Source organism: Pipistrellus hanaki (genome assembly GCF_964339955.1).
Source record: "Pipistrellus hanaki genome assembly, chromosome: 16".
Lineage (NCBI taxonomy): Eukaryota > Metazoa > Chordata > Mammalia > Chiroptera > Vespertilionidae > Pipistrellus > Pipistrellus hanaki.
This window is the reverse complement of record NC_140518.1, coordinates 3155177-3182607: the sequence shown is the minus strand read 5'-3', so window position 1 is coordinate 3182607 and position 27431 is coordinate 3155177. Positions and strand designations below refer to the sequence as shown.

The 27431-nt window shown below is 64.5% G+C and overlaps 2 protein-coding genes across 8 annotated transcripts in view; one reads left to right on the top strand and one right to left on the bottom strand.

The window, feature by feature from the left end:
• Positions 1-4436, top strand: part of TMEM104 (transmembrane protein 104) — a 35321-nt gene extending 30885 nt beyond the window's left edge. For all 3 annotated transcript variants that reach the window (XM_084863985.1, XM_084863984.1, XM_084863983.1), the window contains one exon: positions 2247-4436. In XM_084863985.1, coding sequence (XP_084720111.1) covers positions 2247-3007 — 761 coding nt within the window. In that variant the 3' untranslated portion in view covers positions 3008-4436. The remainder of the gene's footprint in view (positions 1-2246) is intronic.
• A 5531-nt stretch (positions 4437-9967) lies between these two features.
• GRIN2C (glutamate ionotropic receptor NMDA type subunit 2C) lies at positions 9968-27365 on the bottom strand. Of its 5 annotated transcripts, none has more exons than XM_084863975.1 (13): positions 27300-27365; positions 21462-21875; positions 18762-19360; positions 18373-18487; positions 17308-17519; positions 17047-17212; positions 16357-16510; positions 15358-15483; positions 14926-15155; positions 14179-14339; positions 13568-13755; positions 11891-12123; positions 9968-11175 (listed from the first exon to the last, which is right to left on the bottom strand). In XM_084863975.1, exons 1-13 carry the CDS (start codon positions 27324-27326, stop codon positions 10105-10107), a joined length of 3696 nt encoding a protein of 1231 aa, XP_084720101.1. In that variant the 5' UTR covers positions 27327-27365; the 3' UTR covers positions 9968-10104. The 5 variants fall into 5 exon arrangements, with proteins under 5 accessions (XP_084720101.1, XP_084720102.1, XP_084720104.1 ...); XM_084863976.1 differs by having other exon boundaries at positions 17047-17209; positions 27300-27361; XM_084863978.1 differs by lacking the exon at positions 27300-27365 and adding an exon at positions 26898-27028.
• Between the last annotated feature and the right edge of the window lie 66 nt (positions 27366-27431).

Below are 27431 nucleotides of genomic sequence, written 5' to 3'. Positions count from 1 at the left end.
CTCTCATAGCACCGCTTTCCTCACCCCCCTCTCCCTGCGTTCTCTGATCCAGCGGCTGCCTACGAGCCATCTTAGCTCGGAACCCATAACACCCACTACAGCTGGCGGCTTCAACAACAGAAGTTTCTCAGTTCTGGGAGCTGGAAGCCCAAGATCAAGGGGCTGGCAGGGATGGTGTCTGGGGAGGCCCCTCTTTCTGGCTTGTCGACAACCACCTTCTCGCTGTGGCCTCTGTGCAGGGGGAGAGCAGCTGGCGTCTCTTCCTTCTCTCATAGCCCCGGTGCTGTCAGATTAGGGCCCCCCTATGGCCTCACTCCACCTTCCTTACCCCTCTAGGCCCGTCCGCGGGTAGTCACCGGGGGTCAGGGCTTCGACACAGGATCGTGGGAGACCGTTCATAACAAGAGGCGCCGCTGACGGCCCTCAGGAGAGGTGACAGTGCGGGGTTTAGCTTCCAATCTCCGGAAGATTAGTCGGCCGGCGGCCAGAGGCCCCTCGGCCCGTCTCCCGGCGATGACAGACGGAGCAGGCTGTGACAGCTGGGGATGAAAGATGGAGACCCTCCCTCCCCTCCCCAGCGCCGCGGGCCACGGTGTGGAGAGTTGAAGGATGAAGAGCCCGAACTCTTGATTCCCTACTTAAGACCTGATTGCCTCCGAGATGCCGGCGCCTGCCCTTTATCAGCGGCCTGCTCCCCGGCACGCTCGAGGGGAGAGGAGGCTCCGAGTCCTTCGGGATAAATCACGTAGCCGCGGAGAACCTCCGGCCTGCAGCTTAATCACTGCAACATTCTCCTCTGCTTCCGGGTGAAGGGGAGGGGGGGGGGAGCAGAGCCCTCCAGAAGCCACAGGGCGGACCCAGCATGGGATACAGAGGGTCAGGTTCAGCAGAAACCCAGGTGTCCCTTTTGGTGAGTTAGTGATACAGTGAGAGCAGCCATCTCTGAAGATCTTCAGAATCTGCTTCCTAAACCGGTTTGTCTGCAAGAAGCAGAGCCCAACCAGGCTGCCCCCAGCCCCCAGCCAGTTCCGCCTGCGCTTAACAGCTTCTTGGAGATTCAGGCTGAGAAGCACGGCCAGCATCCCACCGGAGAGCATGACTGGGAGACTCACATCCGACAGCCGCTCCCACTTCTCACCGATCCCGGCCCAGCCCACGGCCGGCAGGAACCGGGAGGCTCTGCACCGCCTCTTTCCGAGTCCGGGCCGACCTTGGCCCAGGCCGGGAGGAGCACCAGGTCCCGAGGGGGCACCCCGAGACGGGAGAGGCACAGCAGCATCTGAATCTCCCCTTACAGCGGCTGTCCCCTTCGCTCTGACCACAGTGCCCTGCCTGTGGCAGCAGCCTCAGCTGCAGCCTCTTGGTAGCTAATCACCAGGCAGCCCGGCCCCCAGTCTGCCCGCTGCGGCCACCCGCCTGCCCAGCTCAGCTTTACAACCCTTCCTGGCCGAGGACAGACTCCAGGCATAGGCAACTTCACCTCCACCCTCTCCCCACATCCGGGCCCTGCACGCACCCCCGGGAACTACGAGGCAGACTGCCGGGGTCCTGGGCATCCTGTGGAGCGGGGAGGCCCCAAGGGGTGTCCTGTCTCAGGCCCCCCAACCCCCTGGAGAGTTAAGCCAGAGGCAGCTCCTGGGCTGCGACCAGGAGAGAAGAAGTGGCTGTCGTTCCCCCTGACTGACCAGAGCTGACGGGTTTGTGGTGTCCCTGGGGCGGCGGGCCCTCAGTGGCAGAGTGAGCGGCAGGGACAGAGGTGGGCTGAGAGTCCGAAACAAATCATTTTATTTATTAGCGATTTTCACAGGCCTGTCCCCTCGCCCCCTCCTTCCCTCCTGTCCTCAGCGGTGTCGGGCAGCTCTGATTTAAAGCCATAGGTGATGTCCCTGTCGTGTCATTGGGGGAAGGCAGAGCGGAGGGTCACCCTGGCTTCCTGTGAGTCCCAGGCCAAGGGAGCCTGGTGTGCTGTGGCCTGAAGGGGGCAGTGCAGAGACCCCCAGCCTCCACCCCGGGGAGCCCTGAGCCCGAGGGGCCAGCTGGGGTGGGGGTGAACGGGACATGGGGAGGGGACCCCAGTGCATTCACAAGATCTATAGCAACTGCTGACCTGCTCCAGGATGTGGCTGTCAGGGTCATATGAATGGAACAATTTCTGCTCCTGGGGCTCTAGTCCCTCAGGGGTGCCCCCAGACACTGCTGGGCGGGCTGTCTCCCCTGCCGCTGACACCCTCTCGTTGGTTTTGCAGCTTTCACCATCATGATCGTGCTGGCCCTGGTCCGCATCGGGCGCGGGCACGGGGAGGGGCACCCGCCGCTGGCCGACCTCTCGGGCGTCCGGAACCTGTTCGGGGTGTGTGTGTACTCCTTCATGTGCCAGCACTCGCTGCCGTCCCTCCTCACGCCCGTCTCCTCCAAGCGCCACCTCACGCGCCTCGTCCTCCTGGACTACGTGCTCATCCTGGCCTTCTACAGCCTGCTCTCCTTCACCGCCATCTTCTGCTTCCGCGGCGACAGCCTGCTGGACATGTACACCCTCAACTTCGCGCGCTGCGACGTGGTGGGCGTGGCCGCCGTGCGCTTCTTCCTGGGCCTCTTCCCGGTCTTCACCATCAGCACCAACTTCCCCATCATCGCCGTGACGCTGCGCAACAACTGGAAGACGCTCTTCCACCGTGAGGGCGGCACCTACCCCTGGGTGGTGGACCGCGTGGCCTTCCCCACCCTCACCCTGCTGCCCCCGGTGCTGGTGGCCTTCTGCACCCACGACCTGGAGTCCCTGGTGGGCATCACGGGCGCCTACGCGGGCACGGGCATCCAGTACGTGATCCCCGCCTGCCTGGTGTACCTCTGCCGCAAGGACGCCCAGCTGGCGCTGGGCCCGCGCGCCGCCAACCGGCACCGGTCCCCGTTCCACCACGCCTTCTGGGTGGGCTTCGTGCTGCTCTGGGCCTTCTCCTGCTTCCTCTTCGTCACCGCCAACATCGTCCTCAGCGAGACCAAGGCCTGAGGGCAGGCGTCTGGGTGCCTCCCGGGTCTCCACAGGGCACAGGCGGCCAGGCTCCGGGCGGAGACCCTGCACAGTAGCTGGGATCTTGTCCCCACCCAGCCTGCACCTCGCCGCACAAGGCTCTCCCAGACTCCAGGGCCGGCTCCGGCATCAGCCCCCTGCTTTACGCACACGCCCCACCGCCCCACCGCGGGGCGGGCTCCGCTCCCTGCTCTGGAGACGCAGCGCTGGCACTGCCACTATTTATACCGGGCACCTGTCCCCTGCTCCCCCGGCCCTCCGGCACCCTGGCCTGGGAAACCCACTTCATAGACGCTGCCTCTTCAGGAGGAACCCCGGCCCCGGTCCCCTCCCTGCAGGGCCTGCCAGGGACTCCCCTCGTGATGGCAAGAACAGGAGGTGCTGATGGGCACCAGGGCTGTGAGGACCCTGCTCTGGGCGCCAGCTGCTTGGGGCTCCTGAGCCACAGCAACATGGAGCAGCCCTCCCGCAGGTGCAGCAGCCGTACAGATGTGGAGTCCAGAGCTGTGGCCCCAGGGAGGGTCCTGCTGGGGCTCGGGGCCTCCTGCAGTGCGGGGGCAGTGTATAGGGCCAGTAACGGGGAGCTAGCCCCACCCACCACGGCTGCCACGTGGGAGTGCCACGGCCGGTAGCAGTGTGTGGCCCTCGTGGTTCCCCCTGAAGGCAGTCGGGCCCGCCTGTCCGCCAGGCTGTGGGTGCTCGGTGCTCACACACTGCATGTCCCTGGGCGCCCGGGGCTGAGGTGGAGCACAGGCGGCCGTTCCCGCGGAGAGGGCCGGCTTCCCACCGCCTCGCCAGCTCTCCCGCAACCCCGCCTCGCCACCATCACGCATGCGCCTCCGGGCAGCCTTCCCGGGCGCGGGTGGCGGATGAACTCTGCATTTCGATGTGCCTTCTGCTTCAGGCCTGGGTTCCTTTCTGACCCTCCTGCTGCCCCAGCCCCGGGCCTGCCCTCCTCCCCTGTCCGGGGGTCCCGGAGCCCCTGCCCTTTCTCCCGATTTCAGTGCCTTGCTCAGCCCTCATGAGGGAACTGCTGCCTCCCACAATGCACCAGCTTTGAATCTCGGACAGAGTGGCGACCCTGGTGTCTGGGGCCCGGGGTGGTCTCGGGGCGGAAGGACAGGTGGGACCTGCAGGAACATGGGAGTCCTCGGGCAGCACTACCCCCACCTTCGGCCCCAGCCTGCGAGAACCCTGTGACCCACTTTCTCACTGTGTCCACGTCTTCCGTTCTCCTCTCCCCATGTGTCATCGGTTCCATCACCTCCATCTGCCGCGGTGGCTTCTTTCCAGGAGGCCCGGCCTGAGGGGCAGAGCAGGGAGAGCCTTGCGGTCGGCCAGCCCGGAGGTGCGGGCCTCGCTGGCGCTGCCCCGCTGCAGACAACTCAATTAAAACATCCGTACTTACCTTCTCCTGTGTGTTTCCTTTTGCTTAAGGACAGAGCAGGTTAAGTCGCCCTGCTTGCCGGCGCCTCGCAGGTTCTGGATGGGAGCGTGTTAGCATCAGAAGGCCCCGGTGATTTATGTGGCAATCAGGAGCCACAGCGGGGGAGTCTGGTGGCTGCGGCCCCCTCCACGCCAGGCAGCCCCGTCCCGGCGGGAACTGGCCCGAGGTGACCACATCACTGTAGCAAGCCAGGTGCGCCCCACTGCCACCGTCTGGGTTCCTGGGCTCCGTCCTGTCTGTCCCGCGGGAGGTCAGATGGGGTCACCTCTCTACTGAGGGGCCCGGGTGGAGGGAGAGGACCATCCCAGGTGATGCTCGCTCACTGTGTGCATCAATTTTGTCACATCGCTGGGTGAGGTGGGTCATGGTTTCCACTTAATAGAAGGGTCCCAGGGGGTTGGTGGGGGGGGGGCAGAAGAGGGTACCACCCAGCCTGGCCCAGGGGCAAGCTTCCCTGCAGAGGAGAATGAAGACTCCGCAGCCTTCACGCCCACTGGCCCTGAGGTCAGGCCAGGCCAAGGTGGGAGCTGGCATTCTGTCTCGTCCCCTGCCGCAGCCCTGGAGCTCCGTGCCAGCAGCTCCTGCTGCTCCCTCACCTGCAGCCAGAGAGGCCGCTCCGGGCGTGTGGATGGGGCAGGTGGCAGGCGGGAGGCACTGCTGAGCGGTGGGAGGTGGGCAGTGGGCACCTCGCCAGGCCCTTAGTCACACAGCTGTTCTCGCCACATGGGGGCTGGGAGCAGCCCAGCAACAGGCTGAGGCTAAGCCCGTGGAGATGAGGACAGGGGCTGCCCCTCGGAGGAAACCAGCCAGAGGGCAAGAACCAAGCAGTGCCAGACTCTAGGGCTGGGAGACGGAGACGTGGGCAGGAAGGCGGACACCAGGCTTGCCTTGGGCTTGGTTCCTGAGCTGGGCTGATGCCTGGCCCAGCCTGGCTCAGGCCACTAAAAAGCTCTTCCAAGACCAAACTCAGGGCTGTGGGAGGCCACCGACCCCAGACTCACAGTCATCCTCTTTGGGTCCCCAGGCACCTGGTTTCATAGCCTCCTCATTGGTCCCGTGTCTTCTGGTGGCACCTGCCTGCTACAGTTCAGAGCAGTCTCTGAATTCTCAGGATCCAGGGGCCTTTGGGAGGGGGCGGTCTCTGGACCCCCAACCCCAGGGGATCCCCTCTCCTTTCAAAGAGCAGGCTGGGAAGAGAACCAAGGTGGTGGTAGTAGGTAAACGCCTGTACTCCTGCCTCCCACAACCACATCAAAATTACAACTAAAATACAGAACCATCATTCAGAACGGCTGGAAAGCTGGCTGAAAGGAAGTTCCACAACGAGAAAAGGAGAAAGCACTCTGAGGCTGAGCGGAGGGGCGGAGGCTCAGAACCAGCTGGTCCGACACCGGCACGCACCTTCTTTCTAATTGGGAGGAAGATTGTCTACACTGAGACCACCCATGAGGAGCCAGGGGTCCCAACCCACGAGACCCCCCAGCCCAGGCTCCCAGAGCTGGGAAGTAAAGTCCTCGTAACTACAGGCTATAAAAGCCAGCAGGCACTGGGGGCTGAGAGATACGGAGGCTGCTAGAGACAGCTGTTCCTTTTAAAGGGCTGGGCGTGAGCTGAACTTACAAGGTCCCGCTTCCTCTGAGCTCCAGCGCCAGGGCGAGAGGCTCGGGGGCAGATAGAGATGTTCCCAGAGGTCATTGTTCCTGAGCTGGGACCTCCCAGGTGGCAGGGCTGACTGGCAGCCATCTCTGTTTGCTCCACCCTGGTGATTCCCTGAGACCCCGCCCAATCCAATTTATAGCCCCATCTGATAGGAAGCCTCACCCAACCTGTTTGCAGCAGCTTTTGCATATAAATGGCCTGTCCTTGCTCTGGCCTCAGATTGCTAAAATTTCTAAACAAGCTGCAGCTGGGCCAGCGTGCCCCAAGCCTATCAGTAAAAGGCCCAAGACCCGGCACCAGCACCAGCCTGCCTTGCTTCCCAGCTGGGCCTCGTCTGGGCACCTCCAAGCCCAATACAAATGCTCCTGCAGGGTGGCCCCAGGCAGGGCTGACTGCACCTCCCTGGAGGTCCTAGAGCCAGTGCACCCCATGGACAGCTTCAGACCATAGCAGGTTACAGCTCCACACTCAACAGGCAGACTCAGTGAGCACCAAAGCCCCCCTGAAGCAAGTCCTGCTCCATAGGGGTGTCTCCTACAGCAACTCTCCCACTGTAGCTGCACCTGGTCCTCACAGCGGCCAGTTCCTCCCAGTGACACCAACAGCCATGAAGGCTCAACTACAAGACAGAGTACACAGCCCACCAGGGACTTCCAAAGATCTTAGTTGAGAATGTCAAAGACGTGATAAAGAACCAGTCCGAAACTAAGCAAACGCTAACTGAAATAAAGAATAATTTATAGGGATTCAATAATAGAGTAGAGGAGTCTGAGAATCAAATCAATGATGTGGAATATGAGGAAGCAAATAACACCCAATTACAAGAACAAAAAGAAAAACTAATAAAAAAAAAAATGAAGATAATGTAAGTGCCTATGAAGATAGTGTAAGGTGCCGCAAGCGTACCAACATTTGCATTATGGGGGTGCCAGAAGGAGATGAGAGAGAGCAAGATACAGAAAACCTATTTGAAGAAATAATCACCTGGTGAAAGAAACAGACTTACAAGTCCAGGAAGCACAGAGAGTCCCACATCAAGACACATCATAATTAAAATGCCCAGGGCTAAAGACAGCAAATCTTAAAAGCAGCAAGAGAAAAGCAGTTACTTACAAGGGAGCACCCAAACGACTGTCAGCTGATTTCTCAACAGAAACTTTGCAGGCCAGACGGGAGTGGCAAGAAATATTCAGTGATGACTAGCAAGGGCCTACAACCAAGATTACTCGCCCCAGCAAAGCTCTCATTCAGGATTGAAGGTCAGATAAAGAGCTTCACAGACAAGAAAAAACTGAAGGAGTTCATCACCGCCAAACCAGTATTACAGGGAGGAGGAGGCAACTGTAATACTCTCAACAATAAAGATTAAAAATAATAATAAGCTAAAAAACAAAAAGCCAGGCCTCCTGAACAAGGACATCGTGCCTGTTGATTTCTAAACTCTGCACCCTCTCCCCCACACACACACCTGGCTGCCAGGAAAAAGGTGGCGTGGCCATGAGCTGCTCAGGAAAGACGGAGGAGGGCAGCACCGGAGCTGCAGGAGGGAACAGGTGAGGGAGTGAAGACTCTAGTGACCAAGGGCCTCTCCGGGGTCCCACCAGCATTGGGGTGTCTGTCTGGGCGGATGCAGCTTGCTCTTTGTGGCCCTTGTGTATGAGGATGACTGGACATCTCTGGCCTCCCTGGCATGGCCAGCCCCTCCTCCCTCCTGCCAGCCTTCGTCCTCTCCCCTTGATAGTGCAGGACGCTCGGGGCAAGAGGCTGGGAGCCAGCCCGGCCCAGCTCGGAAGCTGCAGAAAGCGTCCTTCCTGCCCTTACTTCCCATTCGGCTCGCTTGTCCCCAGAATTCATTCCTAGAGAAGGACCGAGGCGGCCCAGAGCCTGGCCCCAGCAGCAGGACTGGCACCTCCTCGGAGCCGCCAACAGCAGGCTCAGTTCCACATTCGGCCCTTAATCATCTTTCCAGTTCTTGGTTATTAATGATCCTGGGCACCAAGCGGAGAGCGGCCTGGACCTCGTGAGTCCTCCCAGCCCCACCTGCAGCTGCCTTCCACCAGAGCCGTGCTCAGACCCCGGGGCGAGAAGGGGTCAGGCTGGAGGCCAGCAGTTAACCCTCTCACCCCCAGTGGCAGCCACCAACGTCAAGCTCCCTTCCAGGTGCTGGCCTCGCACTCACCTGGACCGGTACCCGCCGCCTGAGACAGAGCCTGGTCCGGACCTGGGTCCGTGAAACACCAGAGGGCAGAGAACAGGAGACAGACAGCAACGGACCCGCCACCCGTCCTGGGGTGTCAGGCTCTCCAGCCACGAATGGGGGGCATTAGCACTATCCCAGCCGCTGCCGGTTCAGCTCAAAAACCGCACAGAACGTGGCCAGGTTTTGTGGCCCAGGCCCAGCCTTGGAGCCTTGAGTCTGGCGAGGGGACGTGAGGAGCTGTGTGGGCAAGGGCACTGGGCAGGGGCTGCTCACGGTGGTGGCATCCAGCTGTCCTCCCCGGCCTCCTCCCCCACTCCCTGGGGCTACTCTCTGCCCTGCCTCACTGAACTTGAACTTGTGGAGAATGGCCAGGCCTTAGGCTTTGTATGCTCTGCAGCAACCATCACGCTGACCAGGTTTGGGGTCGTGGAATGAATGGAAGGCCGAGGGCCTGCGCGCTCACTCCACGGCCATTGTGGGAGCTAAATGGAACCGCAGATGCGGAAACATTGAGAATTGCAAGCAAGAGCCATCAGGTCCGGGGCCAATGACACGTGACAGAGAAAGGGGGGAGGGCGGGAGCCCCGAGGGAGGCGCAGGCCTGAGGCTGTGGGCTGGTTCTCTGACCTCCTTCCCGGGGAGTCCCAGTGCCAGCGAGGCTGAGCCGTGCCCAACCTGGCAAGCCCCTGAGCCGGGCTTCCGGACCAGCAGGCAGCGTGGAGCCCTGCACCCCATCATGGCCTGCACCCCATCGTGGGAGAATGCCAGCAGCTCCCTCCCCTCACACACACACACAGACCGCCCTCTGCTGTCTCCACCACGACCCTCTCAGGCTCCCAGACCGGCCCTGGCAGGAAAGACACGCACTGCCCTGGCAGCAGCCTCTCTTAAAGGAAACTGCGGGAGAAGCTCCGCCCATTGCTAGCGGAGGCCCCTCCCCCCCTGTGCCGAGTGCATGGGTCACACCTGGCCCCGGGGTGGGCAGGCCTGGCTCTGAATACAAGTGGCTCTGCCCCGGGAGCCTCCCTCAGCCTCTCCTCCCAGATACTCCCCCAGAAGGAGCTCCCGCCTGCTCTAGGCCAGCGGTTGGCAAACTCATTAGTCAACAGAGCCAAATAGCAACAGTATGACGATTGAAATGTCTTTTGAGAGCCAAATTTTTAAAACTTGAACTTCTAACGCCACTTCTTCAAAATAGACTCGCCCAGGCCATGGTATTTTGAGGAACAGACACTCAAGGGGCCAAAAAGCTGCATGTGGGTCGGGAGCCGCAGTTTGCTGACCATGGCTCTAGGCAGACACCCCTCCTGGGATACTCCCATGATGTTCCTAGTGTCCCAAGGATGCAGAATGAGGAAGCCAGGACCAGTGGGTTGTAAAAGGTTTGTTTAATGTCCCAGCCAGTGGAGCAGAGGGCAGAACAACCCTGCCCATCCCCGAGTCCCAGCCTCTGAGCTCCCACACCAAGTCCCCCCTCCCCCCCACAGCCAGGACCAGGGCTGGCTGGCAGCAGGAAGGGCGACCCCTGCTGCTCCCTGACTCGGGTCCTGGGGGAGGTTTGGACAGGATGAGGAACAGCGAGAACCGAGCCCACACTAGGACCCGAGGCTGCTGAGGTCACTCAACTGACCACGGAGGACACTGCCGCTGGGCGCCATGGCCAGGGTTTCGTGGCAAAAGTCAGAAAAGCCCACGCCTGCCCGCCCCTAAGGCTGGCAGTGCCACGTGGAGGACCCAGCCGACCGGGAGGGAGCCAGAGCAGGCGACACCTCACACTTCCGACTCCAAGCTGCTGATCCGCCTCCAGGTGCAAGGTCCCAGGAAGCCCTGCGTCCCACAGGCCGCCCCGCTGACCTCCCCCGGCCCCCCGCTGTCCCTGTAGCCCGTGCTCAGCCCCAGGGTCCTGCTCCTGTGCCCCGGAGGCCCGCAGGCCGCGGCGAGCCAGGGGCAGTGCCTGGCACAGGGCGGGAGGTGGGGGCAGACAGCCCTCCAGCAGAGCGGCAGGTGGGCATGGGCGTGGAGGCAGGCGTGCTGTCTGCGGGGCCAGGCGGGCAGCCCTGCCCACGCGCGGTCCCCGCAGGCCTCCCGGTAGGACGGCAGCCACATGGACTGCGCCCGCGCCCAGCGCCCGCAGGCGGGGCGGGCGCACCCGGTGGGCAGCGCGCTGGGCCGGGCCGCGGCCTCGCCAACCGGGCTGGGCAGGGAGGCGTGGCGCGCGCGGGGGCCCCGGGCCCAGGCGGCGTGCAGCAGGGCCTCCCTCCGGGCCAGCTGCTCCGGCCCGAGCAGGGCCCGGTCCTCCGGCTCCTCCGGGGAATCCGGGAAGAGCGGGAGGAAGGGGCGCCCCGACCGATCCACTCGAGGGAAGGAGCTGTAGCGGCAGCGCTCGGGCGACAGGGGGCGCTCCGGGAGCGCTCGCCGCTCGGAGGCGGAGAGATGCCGCCCGCAGCGCCGGGTGCGCACCGGCCACCGCACCTCCCAGGCGGGCCGGCTGGACACGCGGCAGCCGTCGAGCAGCGGCGGCGGCCTGGGCGTCGGGGGACGGCCCAGCAGCTGCGGGGTCCGGCGCGCCCCTCCGGAGCCCGGGGCGGGGGCCCGGCGCGGGGTGGGCGGCCGAGGGCGCGGGCAGGCGGGCGGCGGGGGCGCGCGGCGGCCGCCCCACTTCTCGATGGTGCGCGTGGCGCGGTCCAGGGAGCTGCCCACGCCGGCCGCGGCGACCAGGTGGCGCGCCGCCTGCAGCATCTGCAGCACGCTGGCCTGCGCCGAGCCGGCCGACGCGGCGGGGCTGGGCGGCCGCGCGGGGCTGGCCAGGCTCTGCACGCCGCCGAAGCAGCTGTAGATGCCCTGGGGGGCGGGGGGGAAGACCCGCTGTGAGCCCCTCCTCTGCCGGGGGCCCTCCCGTCTGAGGCTCCAGCCCGGCACCGCTAAGTCCTGGGAAGCAGCTAACACTTGTTAAGCCCCCCCAGGGCCAGGCCCCATGCTGCGGGAGATTACCCAGGACGCTCTGCGGCGCCAAGCAGTGAGCCCCTTTTAAAGCCACGTGGGTTGCCAAAACCGGTTTGGCTCAGCGAATAGAGCTTCGGCCTGTAGACCAAAGGGTCCCGGTTCGATTCCCGTCAAGGGCATGCACCTTGGTTGTGGGCACATCCCCAATGGCGGTGGTGCAGGAGGCAGCTGAAGGATGTTTCTCTCTCATGGATGTTTCTAACTCTCTATCCCTCTCTCTTACTCTCTGTAAGTAAAAAAAGTCAATAAAATATATATATATATATATATATATATATATATATATATATATATATATATATATATATATATATATATATATTTTTTTTTTTTTTTTTAAAGCCACGCGGGGAGGGGGCAGCAGAGGATTCGGGCCGCGGGGTGCTGCCTGCCTGCGGGCGCAGCTCTGCTCCCCTGGGGCTGGGATGCCACAGGCCAGGCCACCTCGGACACCCTCAGTCTTTACATCTGTGGAATGGGGCCATGGCTCCCTCTGACTTCTCTGGGCCGGTGCCCCTAATGCTGGTGCGGCCAGGGGCGGGGCGGTACCCACCCTGCTGAAGGCCAGCAGGAAGTCCAGGCGGGACGTGCTGGGCACCGAGTGGCGCAGCTTCCAGTAGACCAGGTGCTCCCAGGCGAAGACCAGCAGGGCCAGCCCCATGGCCACGAGCAGCATGTAGAAGACGCCCGCCATGTTGTCGATGTCCAGCTTGCTGCTCATCACCTCGTTCTTCTCGTTCTGGCAGATCCCCGACAGCCACACCGTCTCCAGCTTCTGGGTCTCCCCTGGGCGGGGGCACACCTAGCTCAGGAGGGACCCCCTCCCCCATTGCTCACCCATGCCTTGAGCAGGAAGGGCCTGGAGCCAGGGTGCCAGCCTTGTGGGACCACAGGGATAGGGCCCGGCAGGCACAGGGTTAGGGGTCGGGGTGTCAACAGCAGGAAGAAAGGACGGGGGGGAGGTGGCGGGGCTGAGTGGGCAGTGCCAGCCTTTGACATCTCCGCCCCCCTCAGGCCTAGTAAAAGCTTGCTGGCTGGGTCCATGTTATCATTCATTTATTCATCGGACACGTATTGGCCCTACATGCCAGGCATGGAGCTGGGCACAGACCAAAGGCCTGGGCCCCCCAGGAACCCACAAACACCTCCGTGGTCCCTTCTCGCTGCTCTCTGGTCCTGATGGGAAGTCAGACCATCCGTTATCTCATAGGGTTGGACTCTGAGCTCAAAGGTCTCGCTGGGTTTGGGGGAGCAGGTTCAGCGGGCCTCCTCACACATGTGAGCCCCAGTGCCAGGCCAGCTGGGCCTCCACTCGGACCAGGTGGGCCCGTGGCTCTACCCAGGTCATCTCGAGATGGAGAAAGGAAACTCAGCCACCCCCACCTGAGTCCTTCCTGTGGCCGGAGTCCTTCCTGTCTTCCCGCCCTCCAGGGACTCCCCAACCCTGCTGCCCACTCCCTCCCGGCGAAGCCATCACTTCCCCAGGTCCCCATCCAGGCCCTCCAAATCCCCCCCCATACACACACACACACTCACTCACTCACTCACACACTCACACACACACACACACACACTCACTCACACACACTCACACACAGTCACACACACACACACACACACACACTCACTCACTCACTCACACACACACACACTCACTCACTCACACACACTCACTCACACACAGTCACACACACACACTCACTCACTCACTCACACACACACACTCACTCACACACTCACTCACACACACACTCACACACACTCACTCACACACACACTCATACACATAAACACACACTCACACACACACACACACTCATTCACTCACACACACACACACTCACACACATAAACACACTCACACACACACACTCACTCACTTACACACACACACACTCACACACATACACACACACTCACACACACTCACACACACACACATACACACACACACACTCACTCACTCATACACACTCACATACACACACACACTCACACACACACACATACACACACACACACTCACACTCACTCACACACACACACACACTCACACACATACACACACACACTCACTCACACTGCCCTAACCTCTCACCCCAGAGCCCTCTCCCTGTCCACAGGCCCTGGGGCTCCAGAACGGCGGCGATGCTGACCAGCCATTGAGCAGCCATCCCGGCCAGCCTCGGGGCCCACCCTGGACCCCAGCCCCCGGGGCGGCAGCACCCACCGTCCCCCAGGAACTGCAGGAGCGCCAGGTCGATGGCCCGCTTCCAGTGGGACTCCTTCTGCATGGCGATGCCGTAGCCCGTGGTGGCAAAGACCTTGCCGGAGCCGATGGTGACCAGCTTGCAGCCCTCGTCCTTGCCCGCCATGTAGTTGAGGACGGCGGCGTCGTAGATGAAGGCGTCCAGCTTCCTAGGGAGGCGGGGCCCGCAGGCAGGGATGGCCCGGCCGGCACGGGGTGGGGGGGAGGGGGGGATGGCCAGAGCCTCCCTGCTTCCCTGGGGTCCAGGATGCAGAGAAGAGCCCCGCCCACAGCTCGGGTCCCCACCCACCCTCCTGCCCAGCCCTTCTGGTCCCTAAGACCTAAGAAGGTCACAGCCTCCCCCCAGGGCACGGCCGCACCCTGGCCAGCACCACAGCTGCACATGGACCACCTGGGGCGTCCGTCTTCGTTTCCAGCTTCACTCTGCCCCAGACCCGCCCCCTCCCGCCCCCTCCTGCCCCCGGAGTCCTACAGGACAGCCCAGCCCCACTGTCCCCTGGGTCTCTCCGCAGGGACGGAGCGGCCGGGGGAGCCGTGGGGAGAGACAGGGGAGTGCAGGGCTGAGGACCCACCCCATCTTGAGGCTGGAGAGCGCGTCCTCCACGGAGCGCTGATTGAACTTGACCATGTGGCTGTGCATGTCCCGGTAGTTGCTGCGGATATTGCGCTCGGTGCTGCCGTTGGGCACCGTGCCAAAGCGGAAGGGTGGGTACTGGTCCTGAGGCCGCTGGAACTGCGGGCAGAGGGCTGCCGCCTTCCGTGACCCGCCCCCGAACCTTCCCGGCACCACCTCCCTCCCACCCCAACCCCTGTCCCAGCCCCGATGTCTGCACTGGAGCAGAATGGTCTTAGAGTCTGCTCAGGCCACTCCTGTGGGGAAACTGAGGCCAGGATAAAGAGAGACTTTGTCGGCCTTAACTGGTTTGGCTCAGTGGATAGAGCGTCGGCCTGTGGACTCAAGGGTCCCAGGTTCGATTCCAGTCAAGGGCATGTAGCTTGATTGCGGGCACATCCCCAGTAGGAGGTGTGCAGGAGGCAGCTGATGGATGTTTCTCTCATGGATGTTTCTAACTCTTCATTCCTCTCCCTTCCTCTCTGTAAAAAATCAATAAAATACATTCAAAGAAAAAAAAGAGAGAGAGACTTTGTCAGGGGGCCTGAGCCATCTCTCCCCTGCCCCCCACCCCCACCTCACCAGGCTCCCCAGCTCCTTCCTGCTCTGGCCTCCAGGTCACCTTCTACCACCCAAGGCCTGCTCCTGCCCCTGCCCCTGCCCCTGCCCCGGGCCTCCCCCGCCCCCGCTGGCCGTGGCCCAGAACCTTCTTGTCACTGAGGCCGGACACCGTGTCGATGTACTGCTCCTGGATCATGAAGGCGGCCAGGTTGGCGGTGTAGCTGGCCAGGAAGATGACGGCGAAGAAGGCCCAGACCAGCACCATGATCTTGCTGGTGGTGCCCCGCGGGTTCTCAATGGGCACCGAGTTGTTGAAGACCAGCGCCCACAGCAGCCACACGGACTTGCCGATGGTGAAGGAGGGGCCCCCAGGCTCTGGGGGTGGCAGGGTGGGCACTGGGACACCTCGCCCAGCACAGGGGGGCCAGGTCTCAGCCCGCCCGGCTCCACAGCGCCTGTCCCCCCTCTGTCTTGGGTGGGGACCCCCTCCCCAGCCATCCCCGCCCCAGGGCAAGGCAGCCCACCCCGCTGGGATGCTGGGCCCCGCTCCCTCCGCCCAGGCCGCCTGCCAGCTCACTCTTGCCGCTGGTGAGGTTCCGGTTGTAGCTGACGGGGCTGAAGTACTCGAACGTGAAGACGGTGAGCGCCACCACGGTGAGGCACATGACGAACATCATCACCCACACCGACGGGCTGTAGGGCTCTGGGGGCCAGGAGGCGGCTCAGTGGCCTGGGCGCCGCCCGCCCCCACAGCCCAGGGCACCGGGTGGACAGTGGGTCCCCATGGTCCAGGCAGGTTCGGTCAGTCCCAGGCCTGAGCGGAGCCCCGGGAGAGACCCCACCCCCAAAGGAGCTCAGGCTCTCCCGCATTTCTGTCTCCCATCCCAGCTGCCCTGGAGCAGGTCCCCTCCCCCCCTCCCAGGACACCTCCCCTGGCTCTCCTCCCCCCCCCCCCCGCCCCCACTTCCTTTCAGGAAAAGAAGGTCTATCCCCACACTCCTTCCCGCCCCGCTCATCCCCCGCCTGCAACTGCCTTCACCTGTGCCCCCTCCCCCGCCCCCAGCCTCAGCCCGGGAAGCCACATGGGCAAACCCAAGGAACTGCTCCGGCCTCCCACCCTCTGCGCCAGCCTCACTGCCTGCACTCCTGCTCCGCAGCGCCCCTCCCTGGCCCCACGCGGAGGAGCTGGCTGTTCCCCCAGGCCCTCGGAGGTCTCGCTCCTCCTCCTGACACGGAAGCCAAGGCCCGAGGAGCTGGGAGACCAGCCTGAGGCTCTGACAAACCCTGTCAGTCCCCTGACAGAAGCCACTGCTGCTGGGAGCACCTGCTCCTTTGGTGATGCCTGTCTATGAAGGGGCAGAGGTACCCCGCTCAGAGAGGTTCGGCGACCTGCCCAGGGCCACACAGCAGGAAGGGGCAGAGCTGGGATTCCCTCCTCTGCTAACTCCGGAGGGGCCCCCCACACTCCTCCTCTCACTCCCCATCTCCACCACGCTCCGCACAGCCACCCTGGGCCCCTCTGCCCCGGCGCCATCCCCGCCCACCCCAAGGGCCATCCCTGCCCGCCAGAGCGCACCCAGGAAGGCCGACGGGGACACGGTGCCGTTGCTGCGCGCCACCATCACGCTGATGCCCGTCTCCACGAAGGGCACCGAGAAGTCCACGATCTCGGAGCGCTCCTCGTTGATGGTGAGGGAGCCGATGGCCATGTCTGCCCGCTTGTAGTACACCTGGGCACGGGGAGGCGGGGCTTCACACTGGAGCGCTCGCCACGGCCTCCTCCCAGACACCCCTCCTCCTCCCCCCCATCCCGAACCCCCCCTCCCCGCCTCCAGCACCTCCAGCCGAGTCAGCCCCCTCCCCGCCCCCTTGGGGCCCTCAGAGCTCCGCCTTCAGGGCTCACCACCCCAGGGGGCTTCATCCGTGACAGCCCGGTCCCCACTGCCAGCTGGGAGGCCCTAGGGAGCTGGGCCGGGGTCCCACCCTGGAGGATCCCCACACGGGAGGAAACCCCTAGGAGCAGCTGGGGGCCTGAGCGGGGGCGGGGCCTGGGCCGCTGGGGCGGGGCCTGGGCGGCTGGGGGCGGGGGCTTGGCAGCCAGGGGCGGGGCCTGAGCGGGGGAGGGACCTGGGCGGTCGGGGCGGAGCCGGGGCGGCTGGGGGCGGAGCTTTGCAACCAGGGGCGGGGCCTGGGTAGCCGGGGGCGGGGCCTGAGCAGCAGGGCTGGTGGGCGGCTCAGAAGGAGGGCGGGGGTGGGGCAGGCCTACCTCGCCGATCATGCCGTTCCACACGCCGCGCACCCTCTTGCCGTGCTTGCCGTTGGTCACCAGGTACAGGTCGTAGGAGAACTTGACCACCTTGGCCAGCTTCTTGAGGATGTCGATGCAGAAGCCCTTACAGCAGAGCTTGGTGTAGGGGGCTGTGTCCCCGCTGCTGCCACAGAGCGCCGGGAGTCAGCGCCAGCGGCGCCCCCGCCTGGCTCTGCACACCGCCGCCCGCCATCACGCCTCCCGCTCCTTCCCGCGGACCTGAAGGTGTGGTTGCTCTGCCGCCGGCAGGGCACGGTGTTGGGCACGCAGCCGCCTGTGCCCGGGTCGGGGCTCTCCACGATGACGAAGGGCCGCTCCTCCAGCGTGGCCACGGTCAGGTGCCGGCTGTCCACCACGGGCTGCAGGGCCGCGCTGTAGCGAGGCCACACCGGGTACTTCATGTGGAGGACGCCGTGGTCCCAGCGCCCCACCTGCAGGGGCGACCGGCCTCAGCCCGGGACCTGCAGCCCTGGACTCCCACCCTCCGGGAGGCCTCCGCGGGGCCGCCGGGGCCTCGAACCCCCGCCCCTCACCTCGAGAGGCTCGGAGCAGGGCAGAGCAGGCCCTGGGCGGGGCATTGCTCAGCAGGAGGGTCAGGGCAAGGGGCTGGGCATAGGCCAGAGGGAGGGCTCCCGGCGCCCCACACCTGCCCAGAGCCCGCACCTGAGTCTGACACTCATTTGCCACACTCACTTTCCTGACCTTTGTATGAAGTCCTTAACCCATCACCCTCTCTTCTTCCTCGTCATTTAAAGATGCCAAACCCTCCTGCTCCTGTGTCCATTCCAGGTTAGTTTCTCTTCCTGGTGGGCTCCTACTCACCCCTCCACAGCCCAGCCCAAATGTCCCACCTGCTGGGCCGCCTTCCCCAGTTTCCTCCTTGGAAGGCAGAACTAACTCCTGCCTTTCTTCTCCACTCCCATAGTGCTTTGCACGCACCCTTATTTAAGCCCCATCTCCCCAAATCCTGTTTACATGTCAGCGGGGCCAGCACAGCTCTAGGTTACCCCTCCCACAGCGGCAGGGCTATGTGATAAGGTGGCGGGGGGGGGGGGGGGGTGGTGGTGGTGGGGAGGGGCAGGGTGTGTGGGAGCCCGGAGCTGAGGGGCCTCACCCAACCTGGGGACCCGGAAGGCTTCCCCGTGGAGGTGTTTCAGCTGCGACCCGGGGGCGAGGGGCTGGGTGAGGGGCAGAAGGGACTCTGCTCAGCTGTGGGCACCAGACGGGGAGGGGGGGGGACAACATGAGAGGAAACGGAGGGCCCCGGGCTCACCCCCTTCTCACCATCTCCCAGAGGCGGTGCCGGTTGAGGGCGATCACCACCATGGTGGGCTGGACCAGGTACCCCCCGGGGCTGAAGGCGAAGCCCCGGCCCTCCCAGGTGACGTTCAGCAGGTGCCTGCAGCGGGAGAGAATTGGGCATGCCCTTAGCCCTGCCCGCAGCCCGCTCAGGTCCTGACACCCACCCACCCACACGCCCGCATCCCCCACACCCCAGCCCAGCCCATCTGCCTCTCCGCCTGACAACAAGGAGCATTTACTGTGTCTCCTCTGGTTCCCTGGACTGACTGCCACCACTCTCATCGCACCCTGGGAGCTTGGTCCCAGGCACGCAGCCTCACCGCCCCCCAGGTCCCCTGAAGCCACACCCCACGCCCCGGGCAGGGGCCCACCTGTGGAAGGCCTCCCGGGCGGGGCTCACGGGCCCGGGGTGGCCGCGGCAGTCCCCGGCCGGGGCGGGCAGGGCGCCGTGCTGGCGCCGGTAGCCGTGGGCGCCTAGGGCCAGGATGGCCACGCCGTCGCGGACCTTCTGGCGCAGGCTGAGGCGCCAGCTCTCGGGGACCACGCTGATGAGGCCCACGGGGAAGGCGGCCGGGGGCGCGTCCGTGCTGCCCAGGGCCAGGCTGGGCACCAGCCACACGTGCCCGGGCCCCACCAGGCCGGCGCGCGCCGCCTGCTCGAACAGCACCTCGGCCTCCTGGCGCGAGCAGTAGGCCAGCAGCACCGGCGCGTCGATCTGGCGCAGCAGCCGCTGGGTGAGCGCGCGCGGCCCGCCGGGGCCCAGCTCCAGGGTGAGCACGTCCAGCAGCCGCCAGCCCGGGTGGCTGGCCTCGGCCACGGCGCGCACAGCCTCCAGGAAGAGCGCGTGGCCCGGGTGCAGGCTGGTGATGACGGCGAAGGCGCTCCAGGCGTACTCCTCCAGCACCTTGAACAGCACCTGCAGCTGCTGCTCCAGCGACACGCCCAGCTGCAGGAAGGCGGAGCCCGGCTCCTGCGGGAGGGCGGGGCCTGAGGAGGGCTGGGCGGGGCCTGAGCCAGGCCCCGCCCCACGCCCATGCCCCAGCCTCGGGTCCCCTCGGTCAACCTTTGCGCTGAGTCCAGGGAGGCCCTGCCCTGCAAAACCCCCCTCCCGCTCCAGATGTGGTCCCTAACCACTGCCCCAACCGGTCACCTGGAGAGAGAGTTAAACGCTCTCGCCAGCGCCACCTGGGAGTTTGTGGGAAATGCACATCCTGGGGCTCCTCGAACCCCTGCTGGGTCAGAATCTCTGGGCGTGGCGCCCGGGGAATCTGCATTTCAACCAGCTCTTCAGGTGACTCTCGAGCCCCTTGACCAGCTGAATCGGAGCCTGGGAGTTGGGGCGCTGGCTGGAGTGTCTTTCTAAAGACCTAAGGGTGGCCGAAACCGGTTTGACTCAGTGGATAGAGCGTCGGCCTGCGGACTGAAAGGTCCCAGGTTCGATTCCAGTCAAGGGCATGTACACTGGTTGCGGGCACATCCCGCAGGAGGGGGATGTGCAGGAGGCAGCTGGTCGATGTTTCTAGCTCTCTATACCTCTCCCTTCCTCTCTGTGAAAGATCAATAAAATATATATATATATATATATATATATATATATATATATATATATATATATATTTTTTAATAAAATAAAGTACGGAGGGTAGAGAACCTCCGGGCCCAAAGGTCCCTGGGAAAGGACCCGCCTCCACAGAGGCCTGGGGTGAGGACGTTCCTCCTCCGCCTCCTCCGCCGCCACCAGCGTGCAGGGCCCCCAGGCTCCAGCCCGGCCAGTGCAAACCGCGGCTCTGACGCTAATGCCAGCTGCTCCCCTGAGGGCTGCCTGCGGCCACTCCAAGACTCCACCGAACTGTCCCAATCTTTAAAAAGAAAGTGTGGGGGAATTCTACAGAACAGGCAACCCAGTTCTTTCAACAAACAAATGTCAAGAAAAAAGCGAAAGATTCGGAAGTCACATGGACCAATTCCACATGCGAACCTAACTTGGCTCCTGATGCAAACAAACAAACAAACAAACAAAAACAAACAAAACTTGGCTTCCACGGCATTTATGAGACGGGGGGGGGGGGGGGGGTGAACAATGGCTGGCTCTCTGATGATGTTAAGGGATTTTTATTACTTTCTAGATGTGGTTTCTTTTAAAGCCCTGTCCAGCAGAGACACACCCGGCAATATTTACGGGTGGAATAACCGGGCGTGTGGGCTTTGCTTCAATGACAGCAGAGGGCGCCCTGGGGCCTGGGTGGGGGTGAGGGAGGGCAGGGTCGGCCAATATACTCTGCTACCTGTATGTGTGCTCATAATAAAAATAATCATAAAGAAAGGCAACTCAGGTGAGTCTCCCCTGAACATATTCCTCGGCTCCTCACTTAGGGCAAAACCCCAGTATCCTCCTACAGGGTCAGACTCCACCTCCCTCTCCAGGCCTCTCTCTGTTCTTCACCTCGGGGTTCCCCCTCCCCTACCCCCCCCCCCCCGCCTCTGCCGGGGACACTCCCCGCCACCCGCCCCACCCACACAGCAGGCCATCCCTCATCCTCCAGGTCTCAGCGGCCATACCCTTTCTGAACAGCCCCTCTCTGAAGCCCCCGCCCAGATGGACCCACGGACTCCCCTGCATGTCCTGTGTTTCCCTCCAGGACACTGTGCTGCTGTGACCCCACAGGACGTAAGCTCTGTGAGGCACGCCTCCCCCATGCCTCACACAGTGGCGGCCTCCGGAGGCTCCCTCCTGCAGGGGCATCTCCTGGGCCCCCTGTCCAGCCTGGCCCTCCCCCCCTGAGCCTACAGCCCGGCCCAGGCAGGCCAGGACAGCAGAGGGAAGAGGCAGGGCTGGCAGCACAGCCAGACGTGGGCTTGCCACCTGCCCACCGCCCATCCAGGCAACAGCACATGAAAGCAGCCCAGAACGGTTATCAACATTCATTCCCCACCTTCTCCTCCCAACCCCACGTCACACCCTTGCTCTGTACCTCCCTATTCCAACCTCCTGAGGCCTGAGTCTCCCCTGCTCCCCGGCCCCAGCCTGGCTCCAGCCCCAGGGGCGAAGGGCCGTGGGTGTGAACGGGCACCTTGGGGGTGAGGACCACAGCGGAGCCCCCGCTGATGCTGAGGATGGGCGCGTGCGTCCGGGCGGAGATGAAGTCGAGGATCTGGGCCACGGCCTCAGTGTCCACGTTGTCCTCAAAGACGATGCCATGGACGCGCGCCGCGCCCAGGAGCGCACAGATCTGGGTGAGGAGGCTGCTGGGGTTGGTGTTGTTGACGCCCACGGTGAGTGGCTGGATCTCCAAGGGCAGGTCCAGGAAGCTCTGGGGAGTGAGGCGGGGCCGGGCCTGGGCCTGGGGCGGCCCCGAGCTGCCAAATACCACGGCCACCGTCACAACCTGCTCGCCCTGCCCCGGGCCCGGCCCTGCCCAGGCACCGAGGAGTGAGGTGAGCAGCAGGGCTGTCCCCAGGGCCCCACCCATATCCACGGGCGTGTCCTGCAGAGAGACCGGGAGGGACACAGGGAGAGAGAGAGAGGTGGGGGGGGGGCAGGGAACAAAAAGATGAACAGACAGACATGAGGTGATGGCAGAATAGGGGAGAGGATAGAGAAGAGGGAAAACCCCTCCACAAAGAGGGCAGAGAGAGGCAGACAGACAGACAGAAAGACAGACACAGAGAAAGAGAAAGAGGCAGAGATTAGCTGAGCCTCCCCAGGCCAGCGCCGAAGGGCAGGGGCTGGGAAGCACATGAGCCGTGATGCGTGCCCATCACTCCCATTCGGCTGTCAAACAGCAGGCTTGGCCAGAAAGCCAGGCCTTTGGAAACTTGTCCGGGAAGGTTTGGTGTCCCAGTGCATGGATTTGAGTCGAGCAGACCCGAGTTCAAGTCCCAGTTCTGCCGCTTACTAGCTGGGCGATCTTGGGGAAGCTGCTCAGCCTCTCTGAGCCACATTCCATTGCCCGCACTGATCCCAGGATCTACTTCCCAGCAGTGTGAGGGCCACCGCTGTGACCAGCACCCTCATCCTGTGGGTGACAGCCCTCGGCCGTGAGGAAAGGCAGCTCTGGGGACACTCTGCCCCCTCCTCCCTCCCCTTCACCGCCCCCCCGCCACATTCTCCATTACAAACCGAATCTCACACCCCCAGGGGTCTTGCTCTGCGTGGGCCTGCCTGGCACAGAGCCCTTCCTCCTGGGCACTGGCATCCCTGCCCTTCCCCCGTGGCCTCCATCAGCGGGAGGGCGGCCCCACCGGCCTGCGCAGGGCGGGGTCGGAGTCTGACACACGAGCTGCTTCCCAGGCCACCACGGCTACGGGGACCTTTGACGCCTGGCCCCGGAGCCTGCCGTGGACACCTGCTACACGAATGCCACTGCTTTGGGCTGCGACCAAGAGCCAAGCCAGGGAGCGGTGCCCGCTCATGTCCTCTCCCTCCCAGCTGGCCGCCAGCCAGAGCTCTGCCTCCTCTTCATCTCCATCACATCCCCAGAGGGACTTCTGAGCAGGGGGCCGCCGAAGGGCGACCGGGCAGGCCTGCCTGGATCTCCGAGAGGAGGACTGGGGCCGGGAGGGATATTGTTCCATTCCGCTGCCCTTGAGATCCCCCCGCCCCCCGTGTACGGTTTCCCAGCGCGTTGTCAGCCTGGAGACGCAGTGAGTCCGGGAAGGGCACCTAAGGGTGCCATGCCACACCACACCCAGCCACCACCCACCAGGGATGGATTGCAGGTTACACCCTGTCATGCCCACCTGTGCCCACACCGCCCGTCCCCGCAGGCTGCCCACCTCTGAGAAGCCCTAAGCACCGCCCCCCAGCCTTTGCCTGCCAGCTCCGAGCTCAGAGACAGGCTGACCAGTGCAGCAGCCGCCGCCCCTGGGGCTTGGGCACTAGGATCGCGGCTCATCCGGGGGTGCCACCGGCCGGAAACACACATGGAGATGGAAGACGTGGTCAGAACAAAGGAAGTAAAATACCTCACTGATCATTTTAGGTTCCATTCCATTAATGCCTTTCAGATGCATCGAGTTAAATAAAATACACTATTAAAATTAAATTCACACCCTAGCCGGTTTGGCTCAGTGGACAGAGCGTCGGCCTGCGGACTGAAGGGTCCCAGGTTCGATTCTGGGTAAGGGCATGTAGCTTGGTTGCGGGCACATCCCCAGTAGGTGGTGTGCAGGAGGCAGCTGACCGATGTTTCTCTCTCATCGATGTTTCTAAATCTCTATCCCGCTCCCTTCCTCTCTGTAAAAAAGCAATTAAAAATAATAAATAAATTTAATTAAATTCGCCTGTTTCTTCTTACTTTGTCTGAGGCGACTAGGAGAAAAATTTTAATTACACTTGCAGCCCTCCGTTCTCTCCTGTGGACAGCACGCCCGGCTCTCGGCTCCTGGCACGGCCCAGGGCCGCTCTCGGGGGGATGTCCTCTGGGATTGGAAGGAGGAGCGGAGGAGCAGGGGAGGTTGAGGCGGGGGTGCCTCTCCCGGGAGTGAACACAGAGGCCCCGGAGGGAGGCGCCGGGGGCAGCCAGTCTCTGAGCTTCACACGGCGATGGGAAGGTTCCAGGATTTCTCACCCTGTGGCACCCAGCCCCTGCAACACAGGAGGGCGGACCCCAGCCCTGGCCAATCCCACCTGCCACTCCACCCCCCTCCGCCCACCCTGCCGGCCGCTGGCCTCAACACCCTCCTCCAACAGCACCACAGAGGAAGGCAGACAGCTGGGCCCAGGGACAGCTCTCCACACACCCTGCCCCCTGCCCTCCCCTCCACGGAGCCCACTCTCCTGCCAGCCCCCAGGCCTCGTTTCAGTCTCCGGCCTCGCTCTGCTGCCCCGCAGGCTGTTCTCCAGGGCAGGATTCTCACCCGCCGGAGCCCAACCTCCGTCCCTCTCCCACTCCGCCCCGTCCCTCTCCCGCACCGGCCGCGGTCCATCCAGGCTCTGGTCCCGGTGAGAGGACCTGGGGTCTGGCGGGGCTCCGGCCAGGTGCACTGCCCCTCCCACACACACACACCTCTGGGGTTGGGGAGCGGCAGGCTCTGCCTCTGAGGTGGCGCCTGTCGTTTGCCCCTGGCAGGTACTGCCCCTCAGTCTTGCCCCACCCCACAGAGGACTGTCCTAGAGAGCTCTGCCCACCCGCTTGCGGCCATTCCTTCCACACACGCAGAACACACCGGAAGTTAATGTTTGGTGAACAGGCCCCTACATGGCCCCGGGAGGTCTCTTCCCCCACCCCCTCCCCCAGCTCCCCCAGCTCCCCCAGCTCCCCCAGTCTCTGGCAAGCTCGGAACACGGACCTGTGCACGCGCGCGCCCACACACACACTCACACACACACTCACACACACACTCACACACACACACACTCATACACACACACCCTCACACACACTCACACACACTCACTCATACACACTCACACACACTCACACACACAAACACACACATACATACACACACACTCATACACACACACACTCACACACACATTCACACACTCACACACACACACACACACACACACTCACACACACACACACTCATACACACACTCACACACACATTCACACTCACACCGGCTCTGAGGGCCCCCTCCGCCGGGTCAGGAGCCACCAGCTGCGCTGCTTCCCTCCCTACGAGCGGCCTCAGCTCTGCCGTCGGGTTTCCCTCCTCCCTTTGGCGGAGCCAAACCCGCACCAGGGGCCCAGGGGCAGGGGAGAAGGCGGCCCCGGTCCTGCACCCGCCGCCCTGGGTCCCGCACGGAGGTCTCCCTCCTCCAGCTGCTCCCGCGCCCCCCACCCCCGTCCCCACCCCCGCCCATCGGCCCGGATCTCTTACCCGGGCTGTGAAGTTCGGGTATTTTTAGCGGCGATAAAATTCACAGGGACGTGGCGTCAGGAGGAGGGGGCTGGAGCGGCGGGAGCTACCGCCACTCGCGGCTCAAGGACACTCGCGATGCGGCGGCGGCGGCGGGGTGATCCGGCTCGGGGACCGCGCCACGCCTCCTGGCGGCCAGACAGGCACCCGCACCCGCGCCCCCCGCCTCCCGCCACCCACGGGGGCGTCCGGTTCCCGGGCCCCGCTCCCTCTCCCCAGCGGAGTGGCGGCCCGCAGCCGCTGGCGGGTGGGGTGGGTGGGGCGGGTTCGGAGCTCCCTGCAGGCGGGCTCTGCGGGGCACAGCTGGGCCAGCCCAGGGCCGGGAGGAAACCCTGGAGCCGTTTCCGGCCTGACGGGCCCCTCCAAGTTCCTATGCCAGTTCCTAGCAGGGAGTTCCCAAACAGGTGCGTAGCTGACGGGCACGGCCAGAAACCAGACGGGCTCCGGACAGGGCAGCCCAACCTGACACGGTTCCTTCCCTCGGTCCCCCCTGGCCCAGCCTGGAGGACCCAGCCACCGGGAGCCACCATCCGGGGGCTGGGGGGGAGGGGGACGGAAGCCCCATCGCGCCGGCGGGGTGGGAACCAGGTGGGCCGTGCGGTGAGCACAGGGCCCGGCGGGTTCCCGCCACGCTCGCCCCGCAGGGCCTCCGGAGGGGCCGGGGACGCACCTCGGGGATCTGTCTGCTGGAAGCCTTGGCCTCGGCACGTCCCTGGCCCAGCCCACCGAGCCTAGCCCGGACCCGCCTTCCCAGAGGCTCGGCTTCCCTTCCCCGTCGGGGATCGGGGTCGTGGCCTCGGGGTCAGAGCCACCTGCTGGCGCGGTGGCCAAGGCCGGCGCCGCGGGCTCCCAGCGCCACCGGCTCCCGGCTCTTCCAGGGCCTCTCCGGCCACCCTTTCCTTCCCGTGCTCAGAGCCCGGGTCCGGGGGCGCAGGGTCAGCATTGGGGAAGATCCCTCCACCCCTAAGCCCACGCTGCTTCGCCGGGGTCCGAGGAGGGAAGAGGCGCGGGGCGGGGTGGGGGAGGCGGGGCGCTCGGGGCGGTGCAGGGGGCGGGGGGGTGCAGGCAGGCGGCTCTGTAAGCGCTCCGTGGACCCCCGGGAGCCGGAGGCGGGCGCCTGGAGTCACACACACACACACACACACACACACGCACACACACACCCCGTCTCCCCTGCCTCCCACCCGCTCCAGCCCACCCCGCTCGGACCCAGCGCGGTCCCTGCGGTCCCTGCTCCCGGCTCCGCTCCGGCCCCAGCGCCTTCCGGCAGCAACAGTTGGGGGCTCCGCAGCCCCGACTCCCGCGTCCCCGCACCGGCCCATCCACCCGCACCCCCCGGCGGCCGCCGCGCCCGGGAAGGAGCCGGAGGGCGGGCTGGGCGACCCCGGAGAGGAGCGCCGTCCTCCCCTCCAGCCCGCCGCGCGCCTGTCGCCTCGGCCTCTCCTCGCATCCTCTCCTCCCGCCCGAGCGCAAAGCCCAGCCCGGTCCCGGGTCCCGCTCCCCGGCCGCCCCTCCTCCGGCTCCGGCCTCGGCCCAGTCCCCGCGGTCCCGCGTCCGCCTCCGCCGCCCGCGCCCGCGCGGCCCCGGACCAGCCCGAGTTGGCGAAGTTGCGCCCTGGCTCTCCCGCCGCCACTCACCGGGGACGGCCCTGCGCCGCGCTCAGCGCCGCGGCTGCCTCCGCGGAGCCCGGCCGGCGCCTGGGCTCCCGCCGGAGCGCAGAGCCCGGGAGCGCGGCCGCGGCCGGTGCCGGTGCCGGCCCGGCGGGCTGGGCTGGGCTCCTGGGCCCGCCCCCGCCCCCGCCCGCGCCCCTCCGGCCGCCCGGTCCGGGCTGGGGGCGCGCCGCCCTCGGGCTCCCGGGGCTCCCAGGCGGCGGTGGCCGAGCCAGCGCTCCCCCGGGCCCGCGCCTCCGCTCCGCCGCCCGCCCCGCTCCCCCGCCCCCTCTGGCTGCCCGCGGGACGGGTCTCCAGACTGAGGCTGGAAACCAAGGCGGCCTCGGAGCAAACACCAGCCCGGAGCCTGGGTTCGAGCCCGCGGCTCACCAGCTGTGCGACCTTGGGCCGGTTCATTTCGAGGATCCCCCAGTCTGCAAAGCGAGGCAGCACCTTGGGGACTGGCATTTAGACGGTGGACACGCTTTGTAAACTGCAAATTGCAAAGCGCTATGGGGATTT

What these genes read in the sequence shown, in the direction of transcription:
- GRIN2C (XM_084863975.1), bottom strand. Translation starts at nt 27,326, where the DNA reads ATGAACCGGCCCAAGGTCGCACAGCTG. An exon ending in GGCACCGCCTCTGGGAGATG is followed by an intron (nt 17,520 to 18,372) that starts GTGAGAAGGGGG and finishes TCGCCCCTGCAG; the next exon opens with GTGGGGCGCTGGGACCACGG. An exon ending in CCTGCAGTTCCTGGGGGACG is followed by an intron (nt 12,124 to 13,567) that starts GTGGGTGCTGCC and finishes GCCCCCGCCCAG; the next exon opens with GGGAGACCCAGAAGCTGGAG.